Source organism: Falco punctatus, assembly GCF_963210335.1.
Source record: "Falco punctatus genome assembly, chromosome: 10".
NCBI classification, from domain to species: domain Eukaryota; kingdom Metazoa; phylum Chordata; class Aves; order Falconiformes; family Falconidae; genus Falco; species Falco punctatus.
Genome location: NC_137590.1, coordinates 19,476,439 through 19,487,892, shown reverse-complemented (window position 1 = coordinate 19,487,892; position 11,454 = coordinate 19,476,439). Strand labels below are relative to the sequence as shown.

The 11,454-nt window shown below is 62.2% G+C and overlaps 1 protein-coding gene across 4 annotated transcripts in view; it reads left to right on the top strand.

Moving 5' to 3' along the window:
• Window positions 1-8,664, top strand: part of KDM2A (lysine demethylase 2A) — a 50,606-nt gene extending 41,942 nt beyond the window's left edge. For 3 of the 4 annotated variants that reach the window (XM_080403729.1, XM_080403731.1, XM_080403732.1), the window contains 9 exons: window positions 923-1,006; window positions 2,620-2,886; window positions 3,105-3,236; window positions 3,316-3,405; window positions 4,291-5,003; window positions 6,166-6,329; window positions 6,664-6,822; window positions 7,015-7,230; window positions 7,397-8,664. In XM_080403729.1, the coding sequence (XP_080259855.1) occupies window positions 923-1,006; window positions 2,620-2,886; window positions 3,105-3,236; window positions 3,316-3,405; window positions 4,291-5,003; window positions 6,166-6,329; window positions 6,664-6,822; window positions 7,015-7,230; window positions 7,397-7,578 (2,007 nt within the window). In that variant the 3' untranslated portion in view covers window positions 7,579-8,664. The remainder of the gene's footprint in view (window positions 1-922; window positions 1,007-2,619; window positions 2,887-3,104; window positions 3,237-3,315; window positions 3,406-4,290; window positions 5,004-6,165; window positions 6,330-6,663; window positions 6,823-7,014; window positions 7,231-7,396) is intronic. The other variant, XM_080403730.1, reaches the window with a different exon arrangement.
• The last annotated feature ends 2,790 nt before the right edge of the window (window positions 8,665-11,454 follow it).

Genomic DNA, 11,454 nt, shown 5'->3' with positions numbered 1-11,454 from the left:
GACCCTTCCTCTCAGCCTGTGCTCATGGGAGGGCTGCCGGGGAGGCGGAAGGGCTGTAGGCAGCACGCTGAGCTGGGGGGGGGGTGGCCGCGGCTTCCTGCCTCCCACAGCCGCCCCAGGAGGGGGGGGGGCGGGGAGCGGGGCTGGAGCGGGCACCCCGGGAGCGGGAGCCGCAGGGAGCACCGGCCGGCTGCCCTGGCGGGAAGCACCGGGAGAGAGCGTGGGGATGCCGGCAGGAGGCTCCTGCGGGCGTAGCCATGGCAACGCCAAGTAAATAAAGCACCTTTGCAATTCGGTGGGGGAACGGCTGTGGGGAGAGGGCTGAGGGGGGGAAGGGTGAGTGCAGGGAGCCCCTATCGACCGGGAGCGCGGGTGCCTGTCTTGCCGTAGGGCGGCATGCCCATCCAGTCGGTGCTGCGGGATCTTTCATGTCAAAGTCAAAGCCGAAGCCTGAGGCGGTGCGGGGGAGCAGCTCCTAGCTACCAGCAGCTTGTGCCAGGCTGTGGAAGGGGTGCTGGAGCATCACGTCCTCCTGCCGCCGTGCCCTCTGGCTGCCCTGTGCCTGGGGAGCAGAGAGAGGGGCAGCCCTCCTGCATCCTTGCCCATAAATCCCCCTGGACTGCAAAAGCTTGGCACTCTCCCCCTACCGCTGCACAGCGCGGGGCCTCGGGGCTGAGATGCAGTTGATGAAAGTGCTCGTGCAGATGGACTCGACAGAGCTTGTCTGTCTAATTTGGGGAGGGATCATTGCTCACGGGTGTGGGTAGAGGAGGGCTCCTTCCCAGCCGTGTTTGAAGCATGCTGGCCTTGGCATCTGGTCAGAGCCTGCCTCGCTGGCAGGAGCCTTGTTTCACTCTCTTCACACCTGTGCTTTTTGTCTGTCTGCTTCCCCCCCCCCCCCCCCCCCTTCTCTCTTCATTAGCTGCTGCTAGAAGAATACGCAAACAGCGACCCCAAACTGGCACTTACAGGCATCCCCATCGTCCAGTGGCCCAAGAGGGATAAGGTAGGAGCTGCGAGGAGGGGAGCTGGGTGGGCATCATGTGTGGCTGAGCTGATGACCTGTCCTTGGCTGAGTCGCTGCCTGTGGTGGTGGCACTGCTTCCGTAACAGCCTCAGGAGCCTGAGGTGGTGGGCAGGAAGGGAGCGGCGCAGAGGCAGGCCGTGGGGCACCACTGCCTCCGCAGCACTGCGGGCAAACCTGTTTGCTGGCAGCGGTGGAGGTCTCCCACCGGTAACTGGGTCAGCCCCAGCTGCTCAATGTTCTCCAGCCCCTCGGTCATGTTCGGAGGAGGTGTAGGGTTTGATGCTTGGCATCAGCCCTGCCTGTTTGGTGGGCAGGCCAGCCCCTCGCTGCTAGGTGAGTGTGTGCCCTTTGGGTCCCTGCCAGCGTGCTGTCCATGCTGTAGCATTGGCTCTTGCAACCTTGAGGAAGGCAGCTCGCTCCTGGGGGTCTCTGCCTTCTGGTAGCAGCTAGCTTGTCAGGAGAGGGACCTTTTAGCATAACCCTGCCCTTCGCTCTACAGCCATGCCTGCAACCCTGGGGCCCAAAGCCGGGCCACAGCCCAGGCTGAGCTCAGAGGGCAGATGGAGGCAAGAAGCAGCCTGCCACCGGCCGGCCGGACTTCCCCTCCACAGGCTGCCTTCCCCTGGCCTGCAGGGACGGCCTCTGTAGGTCACTGCTTCCTTCCTTCCGGGAGACGGGCTCACGGGCAGGCATGTGGGAAGAGCGGGACCCCATTGCACAGGGAAGGGTGGGTAACACCCCGTCTGGAGACAAACAAGCCTCTCAGATTGCCCTTTGGTGTTGCCTGTCTCTGCCTGCCTGCCCTGCCCAAGGGGATCCAGTGAGATTTGCCGCTGCTGGGGCAGCACAAGCATCTCAGGCAGCTTTTCTGGGAGAAGAGACCTGGAGATGTCTGCATGCTTCGGATGCAGCACTCGGATGCTTGGCACATCCCCAGCCCTGTCCTTGTGCTGGGTTTTTTGGGTGCCTGCCTTTCCCCAAGCCCATCAGCTATGGTGCACACGCGATCACAGCCGATCCCAGAAGGTTGCTGATGGGGGGTGCATGGTGGCAGGTCTCTGCTGGAGAGCTGTGTTGTCCCACCTGCACTATAAACAGGGGTGCTTGAATGTTCCCAGCACGCCTCCAGCTTGTGGGAAAGGATGACCAGAGCACCCATGTCAGAGCTGAGCCCTGTCCCTTTGCACAGCTGGCAGAGGGACCCGAGTGGTACAGAGAGAGGACAGTTTTTCTGACTGCACTTTGTTACTCCTTGCCTCGGAAGGAAAGAGTGGCTGTTGCTGCAGCACCACAATGTTTTGGGGACTCGGCATCCCTTGTCAGACTCATTTCTGACTCCTGATGGGGGGTGGGAAGAAGGAGCGCTCTTGGCGTGAGGTGGTGAAAGCTGAGCGAGTGCGCTGGAGGAGAGCTGCCTGGGGCAGCACCGATACAGGCTCCTTTATCTGCGGAGAGCTGAGGAAGCAGGGCTGTTCTCGGGCATGTTATGTGAGGCTGCAGCGAGGGAGAAGGGGATCAGAGGCTTTCTGATCCAAGCTGAATGCAGTGGTTGGCTCGTCTCACACTAGTTGCCTTTCTATTTTTGTTGCCAGCTAAAGCTCCAGGCCCGGCTGAGGGTGCGCCTGCCCACCATCCCCATCACCAAACCACACACCATGAAGCCAACCCCCCGTCCGACACCCGTCAGGCCTACGGTCTCTCCCATCGTGTCAGGCGCCAGGCGGAGGCGGGTGCGGTGCCGAAAATGCAAGGCTTGCATGCAGGGCGAGTGTGGCATGTGCCACTACTGCAGGGACATGAAGAAGTTTGGCGGGCCTGGCCGCATGAAGCAGTCCTGCATCCTGCGGCAATGCTTAGCGGTGAGTCTCCAGCCTGATCCTTCTCTCAGAAATTCGCTGCAGCCTGGCAGCGGCTCTGTGTGGCTGATTGGGGTCAGACAGAGGAGAGCAATGACCCAAGTTTGCTTCCTGGGGGATAGTTGGTCCCTTCCCCATGATTCGGGTCATGGGGGAGAGGAGGAGGAAAGGGGGAAGGCTGTCCCACCTTGCTCTGGTTTCATCCCTGCTTTCCTTTGTAGCCCAGGCTGCCTCACTCGGTCACGTGTGCACTTTGTGGGGAGGTGGATCAGAACGAGGACTCACAGGACTTTGAGAAGAAGCTCATGGAGTGCTGTATCTGCAACGAGATTGTTCACCCGGGCTGCCTGCAGGTGAGCAGCACGGGCACCAGGGCAGAGGGGGCTTGGCTTTGGGGAGGGACTGCTGCTGACCACCCGCTTCTCTTTGCAGATGGATGGGGAAGGGCTGCTCAACGATGAGCTCCCGAACTGCTGGGAGTGCCCCAAATGCTACCAGGGTGACGACGCGGAGAAGGGCCAGGTAGGAGCCAAACTGTACTGTGGCAGTGCTGGATGCGTGTCTTACATCCCATGTCATCCTGCTAGGGATCAGGCAGTGTTGGACCAGGCTGGGCTGCGTGGGTGGGCTGCAGGGCAGGCAGGCACCAGTGCAGGCCAGGGGACCAGTTGGGCAGTGACTAGTGATAGTGGGGATCGCTGGGGGTGCAGTGCTTGGGGGCCTGGCAGCACCCTGCTGCAGTCCGGTCCCGGGATCCCGCAGCAGGGTGAGCTGACAGTCGCCTGCTCTCTGTCCCTGGCTCCCAGAGAGCCCGTCAGCAGGCCATGGCCAGGCTCCCGCGGAAGCGGCAGGGGCGGCCGGGTTCTTCTGCCAGCCAGCAAACAGACCGCGTGCAGCGGCAGCTGGCCCGCTGGCAGCTGCCAGCACTGCCCAGGACACCGGCCTACGGCTGCTGCATCACCTGTAGAACCGTGCCCAGTGCTGTGGATGGAAGTGCAGCAGCTAAGGCAAGCCAGGTGGGGAGCAGCCACCCTGGGGCACCGTCACCTTCTCCTGGGGGATGTGCATGCTTGGGGTGCACATCTGCCTGGTTCCTGGGTCTCCCAGCACTTCACGCGGATGTGATGAGCACCCCTTGTCCCCACGGTGTCTTGTGCTGAGCTGTGATCCTGAGGGTTTCCACACAAGAGGCAGAGGACTGTTAGAGGACACCCCTTCTGTGAAGGAGGAAGGAAAATGTTGGTTGCTGGTGTGGGTGGATTCTGCTCCTGGTGGTTCTGGGCACTGCTGGTGCAGGCCCTGGCAGCACTATGATGTTCCCGTGGGGAAGAGGAGAGAGAGGGGATGCGTTCCCTAGGCCCGCCGTGACTCGTATCCCTGCTAACCTTCCGCCCTGCTTCCCTGCAGAAGCGGAAGGTGGAGGAGAGCGATGACGACACGGCGCAAGCTAAAGTGCTGCGGCCCCTGCGGAGTTGCGAGGAGCCCCTGACCCCCCCCCCCAACTCGCCCACCCCCATGCTGCAGCTGATCCATGACCCAGCGTCGCCGCGAGGCGTGGTGACGCGCTCGTCCCCAGGAGCCGGCCCCAGCGACCACCACAGCGCCAGCAGAGACGAGCGCTTCAAGCGACGGCAGCTGCTGCGGCTCCAAGCCACCGAGCGAACCATGGTGCGGGAGAAGGAGAACAACCCCAGCGGCAAGAAGGAGCTGTCGGAGGTGGAGAAGGCCAAGCTGCACGGCTCCTACCTCACTGTGACGCTCCAGCGCCCCACCAAAGACGTCCATGGCACTTCTATCGTCCCCAAGCTGCAAGCCATCACGGCCTCCTCCACCAACCTGCAGCACTCGCCCCGCGTGGTCATGCGCCACGCACCCACCAGGATGCCCCTGCGGGGTGGGGGGGAGGAGGAGGCAGCCGCCGAGGAGGAGGAGGAGGAAGAGGAGGAGGAGGACGAGAACGCGGAGGAGGGGGGGGCGGCCCGGCTCAACGGCCGAGGGAGCCGGGCACAGGAGGGCGAGGAGAGCTGCATGCAGCGCGAGGTGTGGATGTCCGTCTTCCGCTACCTCACTCGCAGGGAGCTCTGCGAGTGCATGCGGGTGTGCAAGACCTGGTACAAGTGGTGAGTGTGGGGGTGTGGGGCAGGGTGGGGGGCTGGGCACAGCCAGGGCTGCCCACGTCCTGACGGCTGGATGGAGCACGGCTGTGCCAAGCCTTGTGCCCGATGGGCAGCCAGAGGAAAGGGGGGGAAGGGATCTCACCTGGGTTCCCTCCCCCCGCTCCCCAGAGCTGACACTTGCCAGGCAGCATTGCCCTCGCACCCTGTCGCCAGCCCTGCTGGCTGCTGCCTCTGCCGTGCGTGCGTGGCTCTTAATTGTCTCCTCCTGCCTTCCTCCTGTCCCCTCTGTTGGGAGGTGGTGGCAGACTCTGCTGTCACCTGAGCACCTGTGTCCCCCACCACGTCCTTTCAAGGAGCTGATGCCCTTTCCTTGTGCTGCCCTGCGTGGTCCTTGCCCTTCCCTGCCTCCTGTCCTGCCGTGGCTCCCGGCAGGCTGAGGTGGGGATGGATTTGCTGGCTGGAAACGCCTTGGGGGGCAACAGGCCTGAAGACAATGCTGGCACTGGGACAGCTGTGGATGGAGGGCTTGGGAACAGACGGGGACTGGAAACTGGGAGGTTTCTAACCGCCAAGCAGCGGGAATGGCACGATGGGAAAAGATCGGCCCGCTTTGATCAGCGGCCGCTGGGAGTGGTGTGTTGTGGTGGCTGGAGAAGAGCGTCCCCTCGCCTGCCACTGGTGTGGCACCTTCTGGGGTGCAGCTGAGCTGCCATCGGGTCCTGGGTCTCCCCAGGCTCCCATGGGGGAGGAGGAGTCGGTGTGACCCCGGGCTCTGTTGCAGCTGCTGGTGAAGCAGCGAGTGCTGCCGAGGCTGTGGGGTGGGACCGGGCTGTTCTGCCTGCTGGGACCAAGGATGCTTAAGATCTTTGCTGTGGCAGGAGGAGCACGCGGGAGGGGACAAGCAGGCCAGCAGCTGTGACTCGGAGTCTTGTTACTTGGCAGCAAAACCCTGCTGGGCTGCTCTGGGCATCCCTGGGTGGCCAGATACCTTCGGCAACCTCGCAATGTGTTCAGGGAAACCCAGAGAAACCAGGCAGAGCAGCCTTGTTCTGCGGCTGGGGCCACGCCAGGGCTGGGCTCACCCCCGAAACCAGGCAAACCGCTGGCTGTCTCTTGTTCCACGGGGCTTTTGGGGTCTGACTTTCAGCCTTGTCCTTGTCCCCAGGTGCTGTGACAAGAGATTGTGGACAAAGATAGATTTGAGCAGGTGCAAGTCCATCACCCCCCAGGCGCTGAGCGGCATCATCAAAAGACAGCCGGTCAGCCTTGACCTCAGCTGGACCAATATCTCCAAAAAACAGCTTACGTGGCTCGTCAACAGGCTGCCAGGTGAGCGTGGGCTGGGAGGGGTCCATGCCTCTGCCACCAGCCTGTCCCTGAGGCTTCCTGGTGGCTGGAGTGCAGCGAGAGACAGGCTCTGCATCCTGGTACCCACCAGCTCGAAAGCTCCTGGGTGCCTGGATCCCGTCACCCAGCAAGCAGCCGATGTGGCTTCCTACCGCTGTGTTTCCAACCTCTCCTTCAGCGAGCCCCGCTCCCCATCCCACCCCCGGCAGGGTGGGGTGCTGCTTCCTTACCTGCCTGGAGAAAGAGGATTGAGATCCAGGACACCTCGGAGCTGACCCAGCCTGTCTGACCTGTTGCCTCTTTCCCTTTCTGGCAGGCCTGAAAGACCTCATCCTAGCGGGCTGTTCCTGGTCTGCGGTCTGTGCTCTCAGTACCTCCAGCTGCCCCCTTCTCAGGACCCTTGATCTTCGGTGGGCAGTAGGAATCAAGGACCCTCAGATCCGGGACTTGCTCACGCCTCCAACAGACAAACCCAGTAAGCTGTTGCCCAGGCTGTGGTGGGCCAAGGCTGGGGGCACTGGTGACTGAGAAGGGTCCCCGTGGGTTGTGGGGAGCTGGAGGAGGATGGCGGGCTGGGCACAGAGCAGGGAGGTGATGCTGGATCTGGAATGCCCCAGTGCAGCAGGGCAGATAGTCCATGTTCAGCTTCTCCTTTTTCCTTTTGCAGGTCAGGACAATCGCAGCAAACTCCGCAACATGATTGATTTCCGGCTCGCTGGCCTGGACATCACCGACGCCACGCTGCGGCTGATCATCCGCCATATGCCCCTGCTCTCCCGCCTCGACCTCAGCCACTGCAACCACCTTACGGACCAGTCGGCCAACCTCCTCACGGCCGTGGGCTCTTCCACACGCAACTCCCTCACCGAGCTCAACATGGCAGGTGGGTGTGCTGCCCTGGGTGACCCAGGGCCCTCCTGGACCAGGGAGGGGGGGGCCGGGCTGGACTTGCTGTCGTAAAGCAGCTACCTGCTCCCAGCCTGACACGGGAGCTCGGTGCTGGCTTTGCAAAGGAGCTGCAGCTCACTCTGCCTCTCTTCTCCCTGCAGGCTGCAATAAGCTGACAGACCAGGCCTTGCTGTACCTGCGCCGCATCTCCAACGTCACTCTAATTGACCTGCGAGGTTGCAAACAGATCACCCGCAAAGCCTGTGAGCACTTCATCTCGGACCTGTCCATCAACAGCCTCTACTGCCTGTCCGATGAGAAGCTGATCCAAAAAATCAGCTAGAGACCCTCCCTGGGGCAGACTGAGGAGAAGGAAAAGAGCCCATCCCCCCCCTCTCGGAGAGCCGCTCCTCCACATCCCCACCTTGCCCTCCATGTCCTGCCACTGCCTCCCACCTGACTCGGCAGGCAGGGCCGCTGCTGGCCTCGCTCCACCGTCCTTCCTCCTCCTCCCCCGGGACTTCTGCTGATGAAGACGTCCCGCCAGGCTGGCCAGTACCAGAGGAGGAATGGGCAAATGGCAGGGAGCCTCAGCCCGAAGGCTGGCTGCTCCCAAGGCGGAGGTTGTAATAGAGATCTCTGTGCAGAGAAATGGGGCACCCTCTTCCCCCGGCTTTTCCCCTCCTCCCCATCATCTCCTTGCCTTGAAACACTTGTCACTTCCCCGTTAGCACAAAGCTTGAGGGGCAGGGTCTCTCCAAGGAAGCGGGAGCAGAGCTGGAACAAAACATACCCCTCCGTGCCACCACCAGCTCGTCGCTTGCCCTGCGCTCTCAGCCCCCTCACAGTTTCCCTCGCCCAGCTGCAGGGGCTGCAATGGATCCCCCTCCTCCTCCCACCACCCTCGCGCGGCCGGGTGGCTCTTCGGGTGTCGAGGGCAGGAGCCCCGCAGGCAGGCTGTGGCGGGGTCTCCGGCCGCAGGGCTGACGCAGGCTGGCCGGGAGCAGGCACTTTGCAGCCCACTGTCCCCCTGCCCGGGGGGGGGTGAGGCTGGGGGATGACACGCTTCCACGGTGGGCCAGCGCCAGCCTTCCTGCAGCACCGTCTGTCCCCATGCAGCCCCGCACAGAGGTGACGGCTGGGGCCAGCTGGGAGCAAGGGGAGAAACCGCAGGTACATCAGAGCTCAGGGAGGACTCGGAAAGCATCAGCCAGGGGTGAGTGAGCACGTGGGGGGACAGGAGCTGCCTCCTCTTCCTCCCCAGCTCCCTGCGCGTGGCCCAGCACCACAAAGCACTCTAGGGCCGCCGCGGCCGGAGGGGCGAAGGCTGCTCTGTCTGCCCAGGGTGCTGTGGCCTGGGACCGAACTGGCACGAACGCCCCACTGCATTGTCCTCTCCTTCCCCCACCCCCTTTTAGCTGCCGTTTTTCCTTTGCAATGAATGGTCGGTCCAAAGAACCTCTCTCTAGGGCAGCAGAGAGCTTTTTGCACTTTAAAAAACAAACAAACAAAAAAACAACAACAAAAAAAAAGGAAAAAAGGTTGGAATCTTCTTTTGGGTCACTATTTTATTTTCCCTCCCTGTCCTGCCTGTGACCAGACGCTCCCCATCTTTCCCCCCAATGTCAGGACACCGCTCTCCCCCCGGCAGCGCCTACAGATAGCACAAACGGGCCCACCCGTGCCACCGGTCCCCAGCCCCGGAGAGGACGGCCAAGGGGCAGGGGGGCTCCCGTGCCACCCCGCTGCTTCAGAAGCAATAAGGGAGGAGAGGCGGCCACCCGGCCTTCTGTGCGGGGCTGGGGGCACGTCCTCTGCTCGCTGGCTGCCGCAGGGGGCTGCGAGGGGACATGGCACAGTGCCAGGGGCAGTGGTGGCGGTGGGGCTGGAGGGCTTTGAGCAGAAACACCTTGGGCGAGCGGCCATGCTGGGTGCTGGGGGCCTGCTGCCTTAGCCGCTCATGGCGGTGGCTCCCAGGACAGACGTCGGAAGAATCGAAGCTTTTCTTTTTCCTTTGGATTGATTTTTGAGTTTTGCAACAAGAAAGAAAGCTGGGGTAGAGCTCGGACAGGGCTGGGGGCACGGGGCTCCCTCCACCACCGTGCGGAGGGGCGGCAGCCGACCCTTCCTTGGGGTGGGTTGGGGGGCGGCCGAGCTGGGAGGCACTGACCCCCCCCAGGGTATGTGTGCCGCCCCCCCCAGCCTCAGAGACTCGGGCATGCGACCCTCGTCACCCCACCGGCCACCCCGGCCCCCATCCACGGGCAGGGGGTGAAAATCCACAAGGAAGAAAAAAAGGAGAATTCTATATATAAAATCACTTAGTGATTTAAAAGCAACCCAGACTGCTCCCTAACGACAACTCCTGCAAGAAAAGTCACTATTGTTTAAGGGTTTGGTTGTGTTTTTGTTTTGTTTCAATCCCCCCCCCCCCCCTTTACCCCCCCCCCCTTACCCCCGCCCCCTCGGAGAAATATTGTAAATATATATTTTTTTGTTGGCGATTTAGAGTCCATCTCTGATGTTTGTGCTTTAAAATTAAATGTAAGCATTAAGGGTAAAAGCAAACCAAGTCTTACGCTCTCTCAGTCGGTATGGTTTGGGTTGGGGGTCTCTTGGCTGGGGGCAGAGGGAGGGGAGCTAGTTGGCAAATTTTTTTTTTGTTTCAGTTTTGGTTTGTTTGGTTTTTTGTTTATTTTTGTTTTGGTTTTTTTTTCTTTTTGTTTGGTTTGATTTGTTTTTTCCTTTTTCTAAGCATTCTCCGATACTGGTTTTAGAGAGGATCTTTGCTCATAACATATTACCACAGGGATGGGAGAGATGTTGCGGGGGGAGGGAAGATACCAGCCTCTGAAGGGAAATATTTTGTTTCTTGGGGGTGGATTTTTGGAATAAAAAAATTTAAAGAAAAAACAAAACCCTGCGTCTCGGCTCTACCCATTGTTTGTCCGCGAGGGAAGCGGAGGGGACGAGGCTGGGAGCCCCTGGCCCCCCTGCTACCCAGCACTGGGGGCTTCTTCCGCCACCCACGCTGATGGAGAGGAGCCTGGGGTGGCCGTGGCAGCTGTCCCCATGTCCCCGGCGATTTCAGGGGGCTGGCGGTGGCAGCTATCCCCATGTCCCTGACGTCTCTAGGGGGCTGGAGGTGGTAGCTGTCCCTGTGTCCCCATCATCTCCAGGGGGCTGGAAGTGACAGCCACCCCCCTGTCTCGTCACCTGCCCCACAGGTAAGCGGGGGCCACGGGTCCCCTGGGGCAACCTGAGGCTGCTGCCCATCCTGTCTCCCTTGGGGAAAACTGGTCTTCCCCAGCGGATTGCTGGGCTGCCCCTGCCCGCACCCTGTCTTAGTCTCCCACTCCCCAGCTGTGTCCCATCTGCAACCTGCCTGACCAGAGCAGGCAGGGAGCGCAGGCAAGGAGTGCAGGCAGGGGGTGCAGGCATCTCCCCCGCAGCCAGGGCCAGCCCCCCCCATGCCCCTTGGGACGAGCTTGGTCTCCCCAGCTGTGCCATGGCTGGGGGCAAACCCACAGGGACGCACCAAGGCACCTTTCCGCAGGGATTTATCCCTCTCCCAGGCTGGGTTTAAGGGCTGGGAGGCCGCCAGGGCAGACCCGCTGCGCCGGCCCAGGGCTGGCTCTGGGCCCACAGGGCCACCGAGGTGCCGTTTGCTGTCACCTCCGCAGGGATGGCAGGGCCGGGGGTCCCCGTGGCAGTTGGGGCTGTAGCAAGAGCAGCAGAACCAGCCCCCCGCGGGCCGTTGAACAATCTCCTCCACGGGTGGCTGAAGCCACAGCCACCACCACAACGCGCCATGCACGGAGGCACCAGGCACAGAGTCAGGGTCATCACCCTCATATGCCACCTGTCCCCTGCCCCCAGGGACAGGCAGCCCCCCGGAGCGGGGTGGCCGCCACCATCACCCAGTGGTTTCAGGCTCCATTTATAGCAGCCTCGTCCCTCCAGAGCGAGGGGCCCAGCCACCATGCCGCTGCTCCCTGCCCCGGCCAGGGGACATGGGGACACCCCGCTGCAGTGGTCCCCCCTGGCGACATCCCACGGAGGGACCTGGCCCCTCTCCCTGTGCCGCAGCCCCAGGTGGGGGATCCTGGCACAGGGTGTGTGGGGTGACACACCTCTGGGGTCACACGGCGTCACACCCGCTGTCACACGCGGGTGCACTCGGGTGCGGTGCCACACGTGCTGTCATGCACCATTGCAG